Raw genomic sequence first — 19,885 nt, forward strand, 5'->3', positions numbered from 1 at the left:
CTCAAGAACACTATTCTATCCTTTCCTTCCATACTGGAGCAGCTTCCACAGCAGCCAAACTGGGCATCTCAGATCAAACCATTCATATTCTCAGTTGCTGGTCATCTCAGGTATATAGTTCTTACATCCGCGATAATCTGAATGACCTTCGTCAACCCAATGCTCACCTCAGCTCCATCTAATCTGAATATTTGGGGGCCCATAGTTAGCTCAGGAAAACCATCACCTAAAACGGAACCCCCACCTTGAGTCTGCTTCTTCCCAGCCACCGTATGTCAAGATGTCCCAGACTGGCCTAATCAGACAACCTCCAAATCCATCCTCACCCTCACTTCCATCATTGCTCCTCTCCTCAGCAAACCTGTAAACTCACATTGTTGTGGCGTGGTCCTTGCCAGTGAAATAATCTTGTACTACTGCAGTACTTGGAATGATGTACAATGGAAAAAAATAAAGCTCATGTCCCGTCACATCTATCATTCTACTCATTTTGGTCGAACTTGTTATTGAAGAAAAAAAATCGAACATATTATGGCAATTCCATGAGCGTTTCTTCGACTGTAAGTGGATCTGACCTAGATCGACATTCAAGCACAACCATCTTTTATCACAAGGTCTTCTTATGAAATGATGCGGGAGAGCTTGCCCTCCACGCTACAGTGGGCAGTTGTTCGAAAGGACAAAACAACTCTTCAAAACAGAAATACCAGTGACCATATCCCTGAACAACGTTATCAGTACCCTCAAGATGAAGTCTTTTTTCCTTGGTTTTCGTGCCTCCACATCGCCAGGGGGCAGTCTCTGACCTGCCAATCAATTGTAACGCAACCAAACTTGGGTTATTTGGGCCAATTAGAGAAAGGGGAGGATAAAAGCTGCTGGTGAACTGGTGGGCTGTATGTAGACACCAGGTGCCTGAACACAAACACACACCACGTCATTCTGGTCATCTTGCCGCTTTGCTAGCAAGTTCCCTTGTGTTTGGAGCAAACCGAGGTCTTAAGTAAACTCATTTTCCATGAACCTTTCTTGGTTTTTCTTATGATGTGCCGATCAAAACATCACTGCACTGCTATTGGTGTATTGTCAACACACACACACACACACACACACACACACACACACACACACACAGTCAACGGCTGCCTCCGCATCTTAAATTGGAATTGGACTCCTGCAGTTGCAGAAAATCTCCTCGATTTATGTCGTCTGTCTGTATGTCTGTCACTTCCACCACTTCTTCTCTAATTTTTCATCACCCTGTCTCACAACCCCATCTGCCCCCCCCTTTTTCTCTAACTCTAGTGGCAGAGAGGGGTCGTTAGATTTACTGCCCTGCTCTGCCCTGCTCTCTCCTTTCACATATCAGCTGCAAGGATATCGAACCAGAGCACTTGTCTTTGTGTGTGTGTGTGTGTGTGTGTGTGTGTGTGTGTGTGTGTGTGTGTGTGTGTGTGTGTGAGTGTGTGTGTGTGTGTGTGTGTGTGTGTGTGTGTGTGTGTGTGAGTGTGTGTGTGTGTGTGTGTGTGTGTGTGTGAGTGTGTGTGTGTGTGTGAGGTGTGACTAATTGCAGCCAATCCGGGCAATCAAAGTAAACAGCTTCACTCCCAATGGGCTGAAGAGAGCATGTTCAACACACACACACACACACACACACACACACACACACACACACACACACACACACACACACACACACACACACACACACACACACACACAGCTCCTTTGTGTTTAGTTGAAATATTTGAAGGGAGCAGGAGGTTTAACCTGCACACTTCTCTAGACCTCCTCTATCTCCTCTATCTGCTCTCATCTCCTCTCATAAATCAGCTCAATCGATAAGTAACCAGCTCCTTTTGTCTGCCTCTGTGTGTGTGTGTGTGTGTGTGTGTGTGTGTGTGTGTGTTTGTGTGTGTGGTAATTAATCCCGCCCGTCTAGCACAGTGTGACCTGTCTTGCACGTGATTGGCTGGGTGATTTAAGAGCGCTGCATTCTCATTCGTCAGTGGTTTAACCTCTGTGAGCATGTGACAAATGGCCGCACTTGGCCTCCACACACACACACAGACACACACACAGACACACACACAGACACACACACAGACACACACACACACGCATGCACGCACGCACACACACAAACACACTTATCTCTTCTATTCCCTCCTAAACTCTCCCTATTTGTCCATAACTCACTGTAGCAACACTGGCAGGTCAATACAAGCTAACACACACACACACACACACACACACACACACACACACACACACACACACACACACACACATAAATACCCCCCCACACACACATAAATACATACACACACATAAATACACACACACACACACACACACACACACATAAATACATACACACACACAAATACCCACACACACACACATAAATACCCAAACACACACACACACACATAAATACCCAAACACACACACACACACACACATAAATACCCACACACGCAAACGCACACATAAATACCCCCACACACACAGATACATGCACCCTCCCCCACACACACACATATGCAGACACACACACACAGGTACATGCGCACACACACACAAACACACAGACACACATACAGACACATGCACACACACAAATACATACATACACACATGCACAGACACACACACACATGCACATACACACACATACGTACCCACACACGCACACACACACTCCAATACATGCACATACACACACACACATGCATGCACATACACACATACATACCCATACACGCACTGATACATGCACACACACAAACACACACACACACACAGATACATGTGCACACACATACATAGACACACACACACATACATACCTACACACGCGCGCACACACACACACCCACACACACACCCGCACACACATACATACATACATACACACAAACATGCCCCCCCCTCACACACACAAACACAAATACACACACACTCACAAACATGCCCCCCCGCACGCACGCACGCACACACACACACACACACACACACACACACACACACACACACACACACACACGTCTTCCTGAAGTGTGAGTAAGGAATATGCAAAGAGTCTGGTGTTGGTAACCAGTTCTGTCTTGTGTTGTCGGTTTGTACCACAGTAGTGTAGCAGACACACACCTGAAGACACACCGGCGTGCTGGTGGTCCTCTGCACTGTAGTCAGCTTCACACCTGTGTGGTCATGAAGAAGATGCTTGGTGTTTGCACAAACCATCTTTTTCTTCTCACACTTCCTGCTATGCGTGTAGTCACACGACACTGACACAACAAACGATGTGCACAGGAAGTGATGCGCTCATGTCGTCTTCATCACAGCAGCCTGCTGAGGGAGAGGACGGCTGGCAGTGGTGTGTTTGAAGGAGAAGGTCATGGCAGACCTTAATCAGTGAGCTCATGTATGGCTGAAATGTTGACAACACTGCAGCAGGACCTCACTCATAACGCACAGGGCGCAGGTCAAGGGTCACCACACCCTAACACGTGAAGAAGAGAAGAACCACGTGCAGCGCGGAGTTTCTCCAGCCTGGACCACGGTTCTGATGTCACTGTGTGACACCGTGAGCTCCAGCACTGGTCTGCTGGTGTCTACGGTGGCGTCATCAAAACCCACCCAGGGGAGGCGCTGCTCTGCACATGCAAGGGGCAGTTTTAATATTCACAAGACCTGCTCCTGTTCCACCTACCTTCAACCTGGTACTAGTACTGACAGACAGACAGACAGACAGACAGACAGACAGATAGACAGATAGACAGATAGACAGATAGACAGATAGATAGATAGATAGATAGATAGATAGATAGATAGATAGATAGATAGATAGATAGATAGATAGATAGATAGATAGATGGATGGATGGATGGATGGATGGATACCTGAAGGCATCCAGGGGCTTGCTGCTGGTCTGTCTCTGGTGTCAGCTTGTTCCCAGTCAAAGTCGTCACCTTTAGCCTGAACGAATCCACAGTCTGAGTACGACTGTTCAGATATGCAACCACCTAGAGCGAGAGAGAGAGAGAGAGAGAGAGAGAGAGAGAGAGAGAGTCATTGATGTCATCTCAACAATCAGGAACACATTACTTTTCGTTTCATTTCTCCCAGCCCACAGCAGTGCAACACAAACAGAAAAATACATATCCAAAAACTACAAGAACTTCAACAAGACACATACTAACACATACTATATCCACACTAAACAAAAACCACTGTCCAAGGGAACGAACGCCAGCCAGGATGACTGTCGGAACTGCTGGACTGTATGGGCTAGCAGTTAGCTTAGCCTGCCCGGCTTCTGTGTCCTGTCAGACCACCCTTGGTGCTTCCTCCTTGCTTACAGCTCCAGGCAGGAACCACGGTCCCCGGGCCCACCGGATGCAGCAGACCAGGCTCCCCCACTGACACACCTCCCCGCAGTCCACACGACGACACCAAAAACACCACAGTCAGGACCTGGTGAGGCCGCCGCCAGACTGCCCCCAGTGCCACCGGAACCAGCAGTCCGCATGGGTCAGCAGCCAGCTCAGCCTGCCCTGCTTCCGCATCCTGTCAGACCGCCCTCGGTGTTAGCTCCTCGGCTAAAGCTTCAGGCAGGGACCGTGGTCCCTGGGCCCACAAGACGCAGCAGACCACGCTCTCCCAGCCGATCCAGCACCAGCTCTCCCAGCCATCAAAAGACAAAACTTAAACTTAAACGCAGATGTGGAAAAAGACACTGCATGGACGGTACTGGGTGAGGCCACCGCAAATGTGAATTTGTCGCCATCTTCCCACACTAGAAACAGAAAAATCTGGACAGAGCAAGAGATTTTCACACACACACACACACACACACACACACACACACACACACACACACACACACACACACACCTCCCATGTCCCAAATGAGCATTTAAGGTTCTCTATCTGCCCCTGTTCTTGTCACAGAGAAACCCCTGGTGTTCATTAAATTGACGGAGCCCTGAACTCTGACCTGCTCTCTCTCTCTGACCCAGCTCTTTCTCCAACACCTCCACACCTGATTGTACTAAGATACAAAAAAGAAACACTTCTCTGCACCCTATGCACTGCCTTTGTGCACTGCCTGTTGACACCCATGTCCTATCAGACCTGAACCTGGAATTCTGACACTTAGTTGTATTGTTGTGTCCTGACTAGATCCTTGTTGTGTTGTATTAACTCTCACATGTATGTCGCTCTGGATCAAAGCGCCTGCTAAATGAAACTGTTACACCGTGACAACAGAAAAGAAAGGACAGAGAGCTGACAGACACAAAAATCGAAAGCAGAGAGGTGGGGGGGGGGTGATAGATGGATACACACCAATAGAAAGCAGGGAGAGGTGGGGATCGGAAATTACCTAGTAATTTCCTAGTAATAAGGTGGTAGTTTTTACAGGTAATTTTACAGCTAACCCCAACCCTAACCTAACTTAACCCTAACCTAACCCTAACACTAACCTAACCTAACCCTAACACTAACCTAACACTAACCTAACCCTAACATAACCCTAACACTAACCTAACCTTAACACTAACCTAACACTAACCCTAACCTAACCCTAACACTAACCTAACCCTAACACTAACAAACCTAACCCTAACACTAACCTAACCCTAACCTAACCCTAACACTAACCAAACCTAACCCTAACCTAACCCTAACACTAACCTAACCTTAACACTAACCTAACCCTAACACTAACCTAACCCTAACACTAACCAAACCTAACCCTAACCTAACCCTAACACTAACCTAACCTTAACACTAACCTAACCCTAACACTAACCTAACCCTAACACTAACCAAACCTAACCCTAACACTAACCTAACCCTAACACTAACCAAACCTAACCCTAACACTAACCCTAACACTAACCTAACCCTAACACTAACCTAACCCTAACACTAACATAACCCTAAATCTAACCTAACCTTAACACTAACCTAACACTAACCCTAACACTAACCTAACCCTAACACTAACAAACCTAACCCTAACACTAACCTAACCCTAACCTAACCCTAACACTAACCAAACCTAACCCAACCCTAACCCTAACACTAACCTAACCTTAACACTAACCTAACCCTAACACTAACACTAACCCTAACCTAACCCTAACACTAACCAAACCTAACCCTAACACTAACCTAACCTTAACACTAACCTAACCCTAACACTAACCAAACCTAACCCTAACCCTAACACTAACCTAACCCTAACACTAACCAAACCTAACCCTAACCTAACACTAACCTAACCCTAACCTGACCCTAACACTAACCCAACCCTAACACTAACCTAACCCTAACACTAACCTAACCCTAACCAAACCTAACCCTAACCTGACCCTAACACTAACCCAACATTAACACTAACCTAACACTAACCTAACCCTAACCTAACCCTAACCAAACCTAACCCTAACACTAACCTAACCTAACACGAACACTAACCTAACCCTAACCCAAATTACAAGGTAATTTAAACCTTATTTGTAAGAAATTACGTGAGAAAGAAAGTAAGAAATTACTAGGTAATTTCCGGACCCCTAAAATCAAGTGTAACCAAATCTTTCTAGGTTGTGTTTCAGACGGACCAGATTGTTGTCGGACGTGGTTCAACCCGACTCGCCTGTATGCTTCAACAGGAAATGAGAGACGCAAACTCCTATCACACACACACACACAGGAACAGTGATAAAGAATAAAGAGCAAAGTTTTGTATCTGTGTGTGTGTGTGTGTGTGTGTAACACTAGTAATTAATCATAATGTACTGCTATTGATTGCCAGGCCTCTCCATTCACCGGTCAACTCCCGGCCACATGGATCAATAAGTAACACACTTCTCTTTACTTCTGTTCTCTCCTCTTCTCTCTGACTCTCATTACCTCCCCCCAACCTCTCTCTCTGTCTCTGTCTCTCTCTCTTTCTCTGTCTCTCTCTCAATTCAATTCAATATGTGCTTTATTGGCATGACATACGTTTGTGTACATACTGCCAAAGCATGTAAAACAACAACACAATACAACAATGATTATAATAACAGCAACAACAACGATTATGATATTAAACAGCAACAATAGCAATAGGTGCCGTCCCTCACTGTCTCTCTCTCACTGTCTCTCTCTCTCTGTGTCTCTCTTTGTGTCTCTCTCTCTCTCAGAGCAGAGCGGAAGTGTGAGTGAGTGCGCGTTTCGGCGTTTTCTATCTTTTCTAACTTTTCTATGTTTCGTTGTTTCGTGTTTTTGGGGGTTTGTATTTTGACAGATTTGTTGTGGTGGTGGTTTATTTTGATAGCGGAGCGGGTTCGGCCGGCCCGGCTGTGAGTCCCGCAGACTCGCGGAGTCAGCGGCATGGGGCTGGAGGAGTTCACATGCCGACATGGAGTTAAACTCTGTCCGAACTTCAAGTGCTCGGTAGAAGATTGCGGTTTAGCAATCGGAAAAGTCGTTGGTTATGACAGTGTGAAGTCCACGTGGAGAATGAATAGTGGAGTCGTTGTGTTTCTCAACAGTACTGACAAGGTCAACGTAGTTGTGGAGCAAGGCGTGGTGATCCAGGACACCTTTGTTCAGGTGGTGCTGCTGGCCAATCCGGCCAAAAAGGTCATTTTGTCCAAAGTCCCTCCGTTCATTAGCAACGACATGCTGCGGAGAGAACTGGCGAGACACGGAAAATTAATGTCCCCTATAAGACTGATTCCAATGAGCTGCGAGTCTCCACTTTTAAAACATGCTGTTACCTTCAGAAGGCAGCAGGTCTTTATGTTCTGAGGAACATAGCAGCGTTAAATCTGATTTTGAAGTTCAGAGTTGATGGTTTGACTACGATGTGTCTGTATCATCAGAGACAATGAAGTGTCTTGGCTGCAGAATGGAGGGTCATCTCATCCGTTCCTGTCCAGAGAAATCAACTGCTGAGCCAGATGAGGGTGAGACGGCTGCACAGGGCCCCGAGCAGACTGGGACTGCGGCGCCGAGCTCAAAGCAGGGAGAAACGCAGCAGGGAGAAAACCAGTGAAGCTGAGTTTCTGGCTGCTGGTTCAGGTGCTGCTGTTCCTGGTTCGGCTAACCCAGAGACTGCTGGTTCGGGTGTTGCCGATCCGGGTTCTGCTAAAGCAGGGGCTGCTGGCTCAGTTGTTGACGATCCGGGTTCGGCGAGTTCAGGGGCTGTGGGTTCAGGTGCTGCTGATCTGGGCCCTACACAGGACGATAATGTTGTAGAGGTTATTGAAAAGTGTCCCACAGATACTACTACATGTGATGTGATGGACGCACAGACTAAAACTAATGAAGCAGAATGTTCTCTGGAGGAGGAACGTGTGATATTGGTAAAGGAAGGCCCTTCTAAGGTCAAGGATAAGAAGAGGAAACCTGATGAGGTGTCTCTGCCTTCTAGTATAGGAACAAAGGTTTCTCGTCAGAGTAGGGGTCTGCAGTCGGATGAGAGTGAAGGTGATGAAGCCAGTGATGTGGAGTCTGTGGCTTCCTCACAGACGGGGACTCAACAACAGACTGGATACTCTGTAGAATTAAGAAATTCTTGCAGTACACTAAGGAGGCCAGAAATGTAAAAGTTGACCAAGTGTTCCCTGATTTGCAACTTGATCCTTGATTCAGTGAAGACTTTTCTGAGAAGTCCTGGTGGTCTGGGGGAGAAAGCTTTCACTGAACAGGAAACTTTTCGTTTGAAAAAAATAGTTCAAAAGGTCAGAAGGCAGTTAGGGAATGATGAATAAGTTTTTCAATTTATTCTTTCTCTGTCCATTTTATCTGTTTTGCAACTTCTTTTCTGTATTATGGAGGACATAAGAATAGGGAGCTTAAACTTAAATGAGTCACAGAATGGTGGGAAAAGGTCCTCTCTTTTCAAGCTGTGTGCTCTTAAAAAGTTAGATGTGCTTATTGTACAAGAGACACACAATACCACTGATAACGAGGCTGACTGGTGGGACTGGTGAATGGACTGGTGAGACCTTTTTAAGTCACAAAACCAGTAACAGTGGTGGAGTTGGTATTATTTTTTGCGGGAATTTTATTCCTCAGTCTGAGGAAGTTATTAAAGGCCGCCTGTTAAAATTAACAGCAGTGTATGAAGAGGTAAAAATGGTGTTTATTAATGTTTATGCTCCAGTTGTGGGAGTGGAGAGGTTAGTCGTCCTTGATGTTTTAGATGAGGTTATTGAGAATTGTACCAGTGAGGACTATTTATTCATTGGTGGAGATTTCAATTGTACTGAGGACAGCAGGTTTGACAGGAACCATGCAGAGCCTCATGCTGCCTCTCGCAGTCGTCTGGTTCGTCTTATTGAGGCTCATGAACTGTGTGATGAGTAGAGAGGGTGTCATAATAAACAGAGACAATACACCTGGACACATGTTAAGGACAACTTGATGTCTATGGCCAGGCTTGATGGTTTCTATTGCTTGAAACATCAGTTTAATGTGTTCAAAAGTTGTATCATCAGCCTTGTCGGTTTTTCTGACCATTCACTAGTAATGGTTTCTGTCCTTATAAAATGTGTGAAATCCAATGGTGCCTATTGGCATTTTAACACAGTCTTACTGGAGGATAGAAACTTCAAGGACACTTTTGTCTGTTTTTGGCGAAACCACCAAAGCACAATATCAGATTTTGTGTCTTTACAACAGTGGTGGGATATTGGAAAAGTCCAAGTAAGACAACTATGTCAACAGTACACTCGGAAAGTCACACGAACCTCAATGACTTCAGTGAAAGCTCTGGAGTCTGAAGTAGAGGAACTCCAGGGCTTGGCTGAGGCCACAGGGGGCCAACACCATACTACGGCACTCGCAGCGAAAAAGTCTCGTTTGACCAACCTGCTGGGTGTTTCAGCTCAGGGCGCTTTGGTCAGGTCCCGCTTTCAACATGTAGCCCAGATGGATGTCCCATCACGCTTTTTCTTCGGCCTGGAGTGTAAGAATGGGCAGAAGCGGTTCATTCACAGCTTAAGATCTGACACTGGGCAGGTGCTGACTGGCCATACTGCAATTCATAAGTGTGCTGTCAGCTTCTACAGTAACCTATTTAGCTGTGAGCAGAGAGAGGAGCAGGCAGTGGCTCAGAGTTTTTATACAGCTCTCCCTCAGGTGGACCGGCGGAGCAATGTAGAGTTGGAAGCAGCGCTTTCCTCTGGTGAACTCTATGCTGCTCTGCAGAGTATGCAGAGTGGGAAAGCTCCTGGTATTAACGGTCTACCTGTTGATTTTTACAAATCTTTCTGGTCGGTGATCCGGGGGGATCTGCTGGCAGTGCTAAGTGACAGTCTCGCCAGAGGGCGTCTGCCATTGAGCTGCAGGCGGGCGGTTCTCACCTTGCTTCCCAAGAAAGGTGACCCACAGTCCATTACAAACTGGAGGCCTGTGTCACTGCTTTGCACTGATATAAGCTCCTCTCAAAGGTGCTAGCAGCCAGAATGAGTTAAGTGATGGGACAGGTGATTCATTGTGACCAGACCTACTGTGTACCTGGCTGGTTGATTTCAGATAACATTATTCCTGATTCGAGACTTTTTAGAGATCTATAAGCTGTTTGGCCTCAACGCCGGCATCATATCCATTGATCAAGAAAAAGCCTTTGATCGTGTTGAGCATGAATATCTGTGGCTCACATTGAGGGCCTTTAGTTTTGGTCCTGGCTTTATTAGCAAACTTAAGGTTCTGTATTGTGACATTCAGAGTGTGCTGAAAATTAATGGTGTTTTGAGTGCTCCTCCCTAGCATTTGAGCCATTGTTACACAAACTCAGATCTGACCTTCGGGGTATAACTATCCCAAGTTGCAGTGCACCCTTAAAACTGTACTGGAGAAAAAGCTCCATTTGCCTTGGGGGTTGAATTGGAAGGTGGGGATGCTGAAATATCTAGGGGTGTTTCTGGATGATCAGTCCGTTGTTCTTAAAAACTGGGAAAATGTTATTGAAAAGGTCAAAGGTCGGTTGGCAAAGTGGAAGTGGATCATAACCGAGATGTCCTACAGAGGTCGAGTCCTGATTGTCAACAACTTGATATCATCAATGTTATGGCATCGCCTGTCAGTTGTTGACCCTCCACCAGGCCTGCTGTCTAAGATCCAGGCTCTTCTTGTCGACTTCTTCTGGGACAAACTGCACTGGGTGCCTCAGTGTATGCTGTACCTCCCGAGGGTTGAAGGAGGGCAGGGCCTGATCCAACTGAGCAGCAGGGAAGCTACCTTCCGTTTCCAGTTCCTGCAAAGGTTTCTGTATGGTCCTGCTGAGTTAGTGTGGAGGTCGCTGGCTTGCACCATTCTGAGTCAGCTAGGTGGCCTGGGACTGGACAGATCTTTGGTTTTGATGGACTTCAAACAACTTAACATCAAGGACCTACCTGACTTCTACTGTGGGCTGTTCAAGGTGTGGAACTTGTTAAACAAAGAGAGACTAAGACAACATGCCTCTTTGTTTTGGCTGCTCCAGGAACCAATCATACATGGCTTCCGTTTCAGTGCAGTCTGTCAAGTGGGGCCAACTCTGCTGAGGCGGTTCTGTGTGTCCAACGTGGCGACTCTGGGACATGTAGTTCAGCTTGCAGGCCCAGAATTGGACAATCCAGACCCTCTTGCCTCCCGCTTAGAGCTGAGATCAACTCGCGTCATCACTCTGCAGCTTACCAAATGGAGAGAAGCTTTCACAAGTGGTGAGTGGACGCGGTTGGTCCAGCATTACAATAGCTCTGTTAGACCTAATGAGAAGGATGTTTTTGCTTCAATGAACATTTCCCCAGATTTTGAGGACTGTACAGGGCCTCTTTTAAAAAGTGAGAATCCCTCTGTGTTTTCTTTTTGGGGTCCAAATGGAAGGTCAGTGTACAAAATGTACGTTAAAGTTCTGCACAGGGACAAATTAAATGGCAAACCTGACACCCCATGGAGTGCTCACCTAGGTCTGAGGGACTGCGTTGGTCCTGAGTGGAGAGCCCTGTACAAACCACCATTGGTCAAAACAGCTGCAGACCTGCAGTGGATGGTTTAACATGGTGTTGTGGCTGTTAATGCTTTTGTCTCTGTTATTAATTCTGATGCCAGCCATGCTTTTCCATTTTGCTCTAATGGTGAAACTGTCTTTCATTGTTTCATGGAATGTTGTTGACTGCTGCCATTGTTTACATTACTGGAAAATGTTTTGGGTTGTTTGGGGAGGTGTTTTCCAAACCCATGTTCATTCTTGGCTACAGGTACTCGTGGAAAAACAAGGCCAAATGCAGCTTCTTAATTTCGTTCTGGGGAGTGCAAAGATGGCCGTGTACCTGAGCAGAAGAAACAGATTGGAGGACGCTGGGCATGATGATGCTGTTTTTGTGTTCATAAAAATGTTAAGAGCTCGTTTGAAAGTAGATTTTTGCTACTTTAAATCGATGGATGATCTGGAAAGTTTTCGCAATGTGTGGTGTTATAAAAATGTGCTTTGCTGTGTTGTCGATGATGAGCTGATCTTGGGGAGTGTCCTGAGATAATTTAGATTCTGCGAATCTGATGTTACTGACCATGTTGGTCTTTGTGTTGTCATTTTTATTAAAGCATTGTTGAAAGTCTCTCTCTCTCTCGTCATCTTTCTCTCTCTCTCTGTCTTTCTCTCGCTCTCTCGCTCTCTTTCTCTCTGTCTCTGTCTGTCTCTCTGTCTTTCTCCCTCTCTCTCTCTCTCCTCATCTCTGTCTCGCTCTCTCTGTCTTTCTCTCTGTCTCTCTTTCCTCTTCTCCTAAAAGTTGATTTCAGCTCAGCTCAGAGATGTCATGTTATTAGGAATAAGCAGTAATGATTACTACCAGTGTCCCAACACTGCAGAGCAGCACCACAGCACGGCACACACTCAAGTCCCCGAAGTAAACCATGAGGTAAACCATGAAGTAAACCACGACGTAAAGCATAAAGTAAACCACAAGGTAAACCACGATGTAAACAATGAGGGAAACCATGAAATAGACCATGAAGTAAACCAGGAGGTAAACCATGAAGTAAACCATGAGGGAAACCACGAGGTAAACCATGAAGTAAACCATGAAGTAAACCCTGAGGGAAACCAGGAGGTAAACCATGAAGTAAACCATGAAGTAAACCATGAGGGAAACCATGAAGTAAACCATGAAGTAAACCATGAGGTAAACCATGAGGTAAACCATGAAGTAAACCATGAAGTAAACCATGAGGGAAACCATGAAGTAAACCATGAAGTAAACCATGAGGTAAACCATGAGGTAAACCATGAAGTAAACCATGAAGTAAACCACGAGGTAAACCATGAAGTAAACCATGAAGTAAACCATGAGGGAAACCATGAGGGAAACCATGAAGTAAACCATGAAGTAAACCATGAGGGAAACCATGAAGTAAACCATGAAGTAAACCATGAAGTAAACCATGAAGTAAACCATGAGGGAAACCATGAAGTAAACCATGAAGTAAACCACGAGGTAAACCATGAAGTAAACCATGAAGTAAACCACGAGGTAAACCATGAAGTAAACCATGAAGTAAACCATGAAGTAAACCATGAAGTAAACCACGAGGTAAACCATGAAGTAAACCATGAAGTAAACCACGAAGTAAACCATGAAGTAAACCATGAAGTAAACCATGAGGGAAACCATGAAGTAAACCATGAAGTAAACCACGAGGTAAACCATGAAGTAAACCATGAAGTAAACCACGAAGTAAACCATGAAGTAAACCATGAAGTAAACCATGAGGGAAGTCATGACCACGTTCATCTGATCTGATGTGATGCAGCACAATGGATAGTAGAGATGTGTGTGTGTGTGTGTGTGTGAGAGAGAGAGAGAGACAGACAGACAGACAGAGAGAGAGAGAGAGACAGACAGACAGACAGACAAGACAGAGCAACACATACAACACACACTTCATAAAATGTGACATTGCTGTTGAGAGACAAACACTGACAGTCTCTCTCTCTCTCTCTCTCTCTCTCTCTCTCTCTCTCTCTCTCTCTCTCTCTCTCTCCATGTGAATTTCTGTCTCTCTCTGTGCGTGTCTCTCTCTGTCTCATCAGTGTGAATGTGTCTGTTTCTCACTCTCCAACTGCAATCAGGAAATGAGAAGCAAGATGGAACGGCACTTCTTTACATGAAGTGTACACACACACACACACATTATAACGATCTACTGAGTGGTTGTTCTATGATCTCATCGAACAATAAAAATGACACACTAATAGTTTAACTGTGTGTGTGTGGGTGTGTGTGTGTGTGTGTGTGTGTGTGAAGGGAACAGATCAGGTTACAGAGCTCTGAGTTAAACACTGGTCACTAGTTGTGCTTCTGGCTGATTACAGGATGTTATGTTTATTTTACAGTGTAACACCAGAACCAGCATGGCGGTCACCATAACAGCCGGGTTTGAAACTCTACAAGATAAAAACCCAGCTGAGATGTTACTGCATTACATATGTTACTATGTGTGTTTACACTCTACACTGTGTCAAGATAAAGACCCAGCTGAGATGTTACTGCATTACATATGTTACTATGTGTGTTTAAACTCTACATTGTGTCAAGATAAAGACCCAGCTGAGATGTTACTGCATTACATATGTTACTATGTGTGTTTAAACTCTACACTGTGTCAAGATAAAGACCCAGCTGAGATGTTACTGCATTACATATGTTACTATGTGTGTTTAAACTCTACACTGTGTCAAGATAAAGACCCAGCTGAGATGTTACTGCATTACATATGTTACTATGTCTGTTATGAAACTAACTGACACCAACATTTACATTTTAACAACATTAATACAATTATTCAAACAATTTGAAATGGCTGCTGTCCAATGCCTGTAAATACTGCAACGCCTCGGTGGGAGCCATGGTGCGTCTGTAACGTGTATGTAACCACACATGTTGGACATAATCACAAGTATTGTTTAGACTATTTCTCTGTACTGGAGAAGGCTAATGTGTTTCTAATGTGTTTCTAGTGTGTTTCTAGGACAGAGCAATGAACTTCATGAAGGATATGACGCAACCAATACACGTGGCGCGCACGATCACTCGCAAATTATGAACGGCCATTTTGACCGCTCATGGTCTTTTTAGGTAGATCTTACACCATGTTTTGTGCAGTTGATCTAAAATTAATTTTCATGCAAATATCTGTGCAGTTTTACGGGCATTCAGGGTCTAACCTAGAGCAGAGCAGGTGTGTAGGTTTTTTCACAAAGTTATTAAACTCTGAAAATCCAAACACGGTCACATGACCGTTTGGTCCTTCTAATGTCTTGTCTGTTTGTTTTCAGCCAGTAAACATATTAAAAACATGGCGGACTGAGTTACCATGGTGATGGGTTTTACATATGGAGACAAAGACTGCTGCCTAAAAACACACACACACACACACACACACACACACACACACACACACACACACACAAACACACCGTAGGGTTGGTATGACGGATGTATGTGACAGTGAAAGTTGATATTAGTGTGTGTGTGTGTTTCCTTTCATGGTTTTTGATGACCTTGCCTTGCCAACACGGAGAACATTTAATCTCTTTAAATCGGGAGATTGAAACAACTGATTGACATCTGACTTCATCCAACTTTCCAAGTGTGTTGAGAGTCGCACATGTGAAAGTGAGGATGGGTTGTGAGATGTAAAGAAAAGAGTCATCCTGAGAAGCATGTCTGTCATTACAATGCGTTGAACATGAGTGACTATCGCTGAGGTATGAGGGGCCGTATGGGACATAAATTAAAATGAACTCTCACATCATATTGAAAATATCTCTCACAGAAACTACTGAAACCCAAACTCATACATACTGAAACTCTACTGACATCCTGCGCCGCAAATACACCTCTAACTAATACATTAAGCTAAACAAATAAAGAAATAAATTACACCCCCCCCCCAACTCATAGTTCAAGAATTCAGACAGACACAAGAATGCTCCAGGGTCAGGGCTGAGAAATGTCCCTAAAAAAACCTTGAACAAAGCTTTTGACACTAATACACCACAAGCACAAATCTAATGCCAACTATCAATAAATCATCATTTTTAGACTGTTGAACTCCAAATTTATCCATACCCGTTGCTGCTTATGTGTCCCTAAGCCGACAGGATGCACAGATGCTTGGGTGTTTAACAAACCAGCTCATAAGAAGCATAGGCCAAGATCTGTGCGTTACCAGAACGGGATGTAGGAAAGCTTTCTTGTGTTCATTGTTTTCTTTCATTTCACTGGACAGTGAAGATTTTGCTTCCTGAACACTTCTGGGTGTTTTTTATGGATTTTGGGCTGCTGACCATGAAAATCACCTTACATTTTTTCTATCGCATACCGTTTTGTAGATATAACCTATTTTTGTTATTTCCCATCATATTTTAAGTCTACTAGTATGTTGCCCACAAAGCAAGCAGTTTTGGTCAGTCCAAGCATGCCTGGGCATGCACTCGGGGTAGGTGCTATGCACTCGGGGTAGGTGCTATGCACTCGGGGTAGGTGCTATGCACTCGGGGTAGGTGCTATGCACTCGGTGTAGGTGCTATGCGTGCTATGCACTCGGGGTAGGTGCTATGCACTCAGGGTAGGTGCTATGCACTCGGGGTAGGTGCTATGCACTCGGGGTAGGTGCTATGCACTCAGGGTAGGTGCTATGTAAATGCTGTCTTAGAGGCATGCCTGGGCATGCTTAGTCAGGTTAGATGCTGGCAGACAGGCTATAAAAGCTGCTCACATAAATACATATCAAACCTGTATTATTGATTATAAAATTTTGTATCAGCCTGTTTCACTACCCGTGTCTTGTAAGGTATTCTTCCTGCTTAATTTGGATGTACATAGTAACTATACATCGCTATAACACAAGGCATGCCGAATGGTTCCACATCCCAATGTTTCCTACTGGGCTCTTTCAACTCTCGATTAGATATAAAGGGGCCTATATTATATTACATTACATTATATTGTATTATATTATATTGTATCATATTATAGATGGCCACCACGAGGCTTGCCCCAGTTCCTGCTCTGCTGCTGTGTCCTGCACTTTTGTCTATGGTTTATGCCAATAAAGCACCATGTGTATGGAAATACAGCTGTGAGGAGTTGCTGTACATCAGGAGGACTACATTTAGCAATTTGGGACTATCTGCCAACATTCCAGAGGTCATACTGGTTGTAAACAACACTGCATCACCACCCTGTGGAAATAGACCTAGCACAGGGAGACGGAGAACTGGGACGTTCTCCAGGTTCAGGAGATGGCCCTATCGGCCCCCACTACCGGCACTGATTTATCCAATGCGTGAGCCCTCAAAAATAAAATGGATCAACTTTTGTCATTAACATAAACCGACAGAGACAACAGAGACATGTGACTGGATCAGTTGGTCCCTGATCAAGTAGTACTCCCCCCCCCCACTGGCTTCACCATCTTCAGAGCCGACAGGTCAGTCAAACTACCTCACAAGTCAAAAGGTGGGGTATTTGTCTCATGGTCAAGCAGCGCTGGTGTAACAACTCAACAATCCTTCATCGCTACTGCTCTTGTGATACTGAATTCATCAGTTTGAAACGCAGACCATATTACCTTACCAGAGAATTCCCTTCAATTGTTGGCGTTTACATTCCACCACAAGCTAATGCTAACACAGCCGTTAGCGAACTCTCGCAGCACATTTCCTCTGTTGAAAAACTCCAACCCTGACACGCCTGTCATCGTGTTAGGTGATTTCAACCATATGAACCTGTCCCTCCAACCCCCGAACTATAAGCAACAAGTCACTTACCATAGCAGGGAAAACACAACCTTGGATCACTGCTACATCTCAATTTCATATGTCTTGATGCTGCTCAATAATCCAGGTAAGACCATCACAGAAGGGTGAACTGGTCATCTGGACACCACGTTTATTGACAGAAACGTTTCATCATCATCTAAGTGACCTCTTCAGTCTCACCTGACTGCAGGTACCCCCACCCTTATAAACAATACAGTGACTGCAGGTACCCCCACCCTTATAAACAATACAGTGACTGCAGGTACCCCCACCCTTATAAACAATACAGTGACTGCAGGTACCCCCACCCTTATAAACAATACAGTGACTGCAGGTGTCCCCACCCTTATACACAATACAGTGACTGCAGGTGTCCCCACCCTTATAAACAATACAGTGACTGCAGGTACCCCCACCCTTATACACAATACAGTGACTGCAGGTACCCCCACCCTTATAAACAATACAGTGACTGCAGGTACCCCCACCCTTATAAACAATACAGTGACTGCAGGTACCCCCACCCTTATAAACAATACAGTGACTGCAGGTACCCCCACCCTTATACACAATACAGTGACTGCAGGTACCCCCACCCTTATAAACAATACAGTGACTGCAGGTACCCCCACCCTTATAAACAATACAGTGACTGCAGGTACCCCCACCCTTATAAACAACACAGTGACTGCAGGTGTCCCCACCCTTATAAACAATACAGTGACTGCAGGTACCCCCACCCTTATAAACAATACAGTGACTGCAGGTACCCCCACCCTTATAAACAATACAGTGACTGCAGGTGTCCCCGCCCTTATAAACAATACAGTGACTGCAGGTGTCCCCACCCTTATAAACAATACAGTGACTGCAGGTACCCCCACCCTTATAAACAATACAGTGACTGCAGGTGTCCCCACCCTTATACACAATACAGTGACTGCAGGTGTCCCCACCCTTATAAACAATACAGTGACTGCAGGTACCCCCACCCTTATACACAATACAGTGACTGCAGGTGTCCCCACCCTTATAAACAATACAGTGACTGCAGGTACCCCCACCCTTATAAACAATACAGTGACTGCAGGTACCCCCACCCTTATAAACAATACAGTGACTGCAGGTGTCCCCACCCTTATAAACAATACAGTGACTGCAGGTGTCCCCACCCTTATAAACAATACAGTGACTGCAGGTACCCCCACCCTTATAAACAATACAGTGGCATAACGACCCAAACCAACAACCAGTTTCATATGCAAATATGGTGTGACCATTAACTAGTGTTACAATGGCCATGTGTACTGTTCAGAGAGGATTCATTGAAACTCTAGTTAATGTCACACTCATTCACATGAAACTAGTTGGGGATTCGAACAGGCGATCCCCGTGTTGGTCAGCAAAGGAGAAGACCACCACGCCACCCGGACACCCCATTAGAGGTTTTGATTTTCAGCTGAGTTTGTCAGAGGTATGTCCGATTTATGTCCTGAATGATCCCTCATACACAAAGCTGCACATACATGGTGAAGTGACGTCGTGTCGTTTCTATTCATCCTTTGCAGAATTTCAGCATTCAGGGTTGAGTGGCATGTAAAGAAGTTGACTTAATGTCCTTTAAAATGACCTGTCGTGGGTTCTGTTCCAGAGGGACCGGAGGGAAGAGGTCGCTCCTTCAGACATCTAGCGAATGTACACACCAAGTGAAATACGTCATCATATAAAGATCGTTTTATACAAGAGGATGATCATTTCTGGATCCCACAAATTGTAATTTGTTTAACAAATCTTTAATTTTTGACTTTTAAATATGAATCTCGGACTAGTTAAATATGGAGAATGTGGACGATGCGAGTCAAAACTAAATGATCTCATTTCATTACACAACAGAATCTTGTAACTGTTTCAGGTTTCATGGAGAAATGTGGAGTTTTTATTGTCTTAAGTTGCTTCAACATGCAGGACGCAGCCTCAACACATGGGAGTGAAGGTTGCCAAGCCGGACATGTGGTGGAAACTGTTTCTGTTCTGTCAGAGGCTCGATGTCATGTTCATGATGCCGAACCA

The 19,885-nt window shown here is 45.0% G+C and overlaps 1 protein-coding gene across 3 annotated transcripts in view; it reads right to left on the bottom strand.

Moving 5' to 3' along the window:
• Positions 1 to 19,885, bottom strand: part of LOC130129970 (receptor-type tyrosine-protein phosphatase mu-like) — a 390,986-nt gene that overhangs the window by 320,301 nt on the left and 50,800 nt on the right. For all 3 annotated transcript variants that reach the window (XM_056299678.1, XM_056299677.1, XM_056299679.1), the window contains exon 2: positions 3,909 to 4,031. In XM_056299678.1, coding sequence (XP_056155653.1) covers positions 3,909 to 4,031 — 123 coding nt within the window. The remainder of the gene's footprint in view (positions 1 to 3,908; positions 4,032 to 19,885) is intronic.

This window comes from Lampris incognitus, chromosome 19 (genome assembly GCF_029633865.1).
Source record: "Lampris incognitus isolate fLamInc1 chromosome 19, fLamInc1.hap2, whole genome shotgun sequence".
Lineage (NCBI taxonomy): Eukaryota > Metazoa > Chordata > Actinopteri > Lampriformes > Lampridae > Lampris > Lampris incognitus.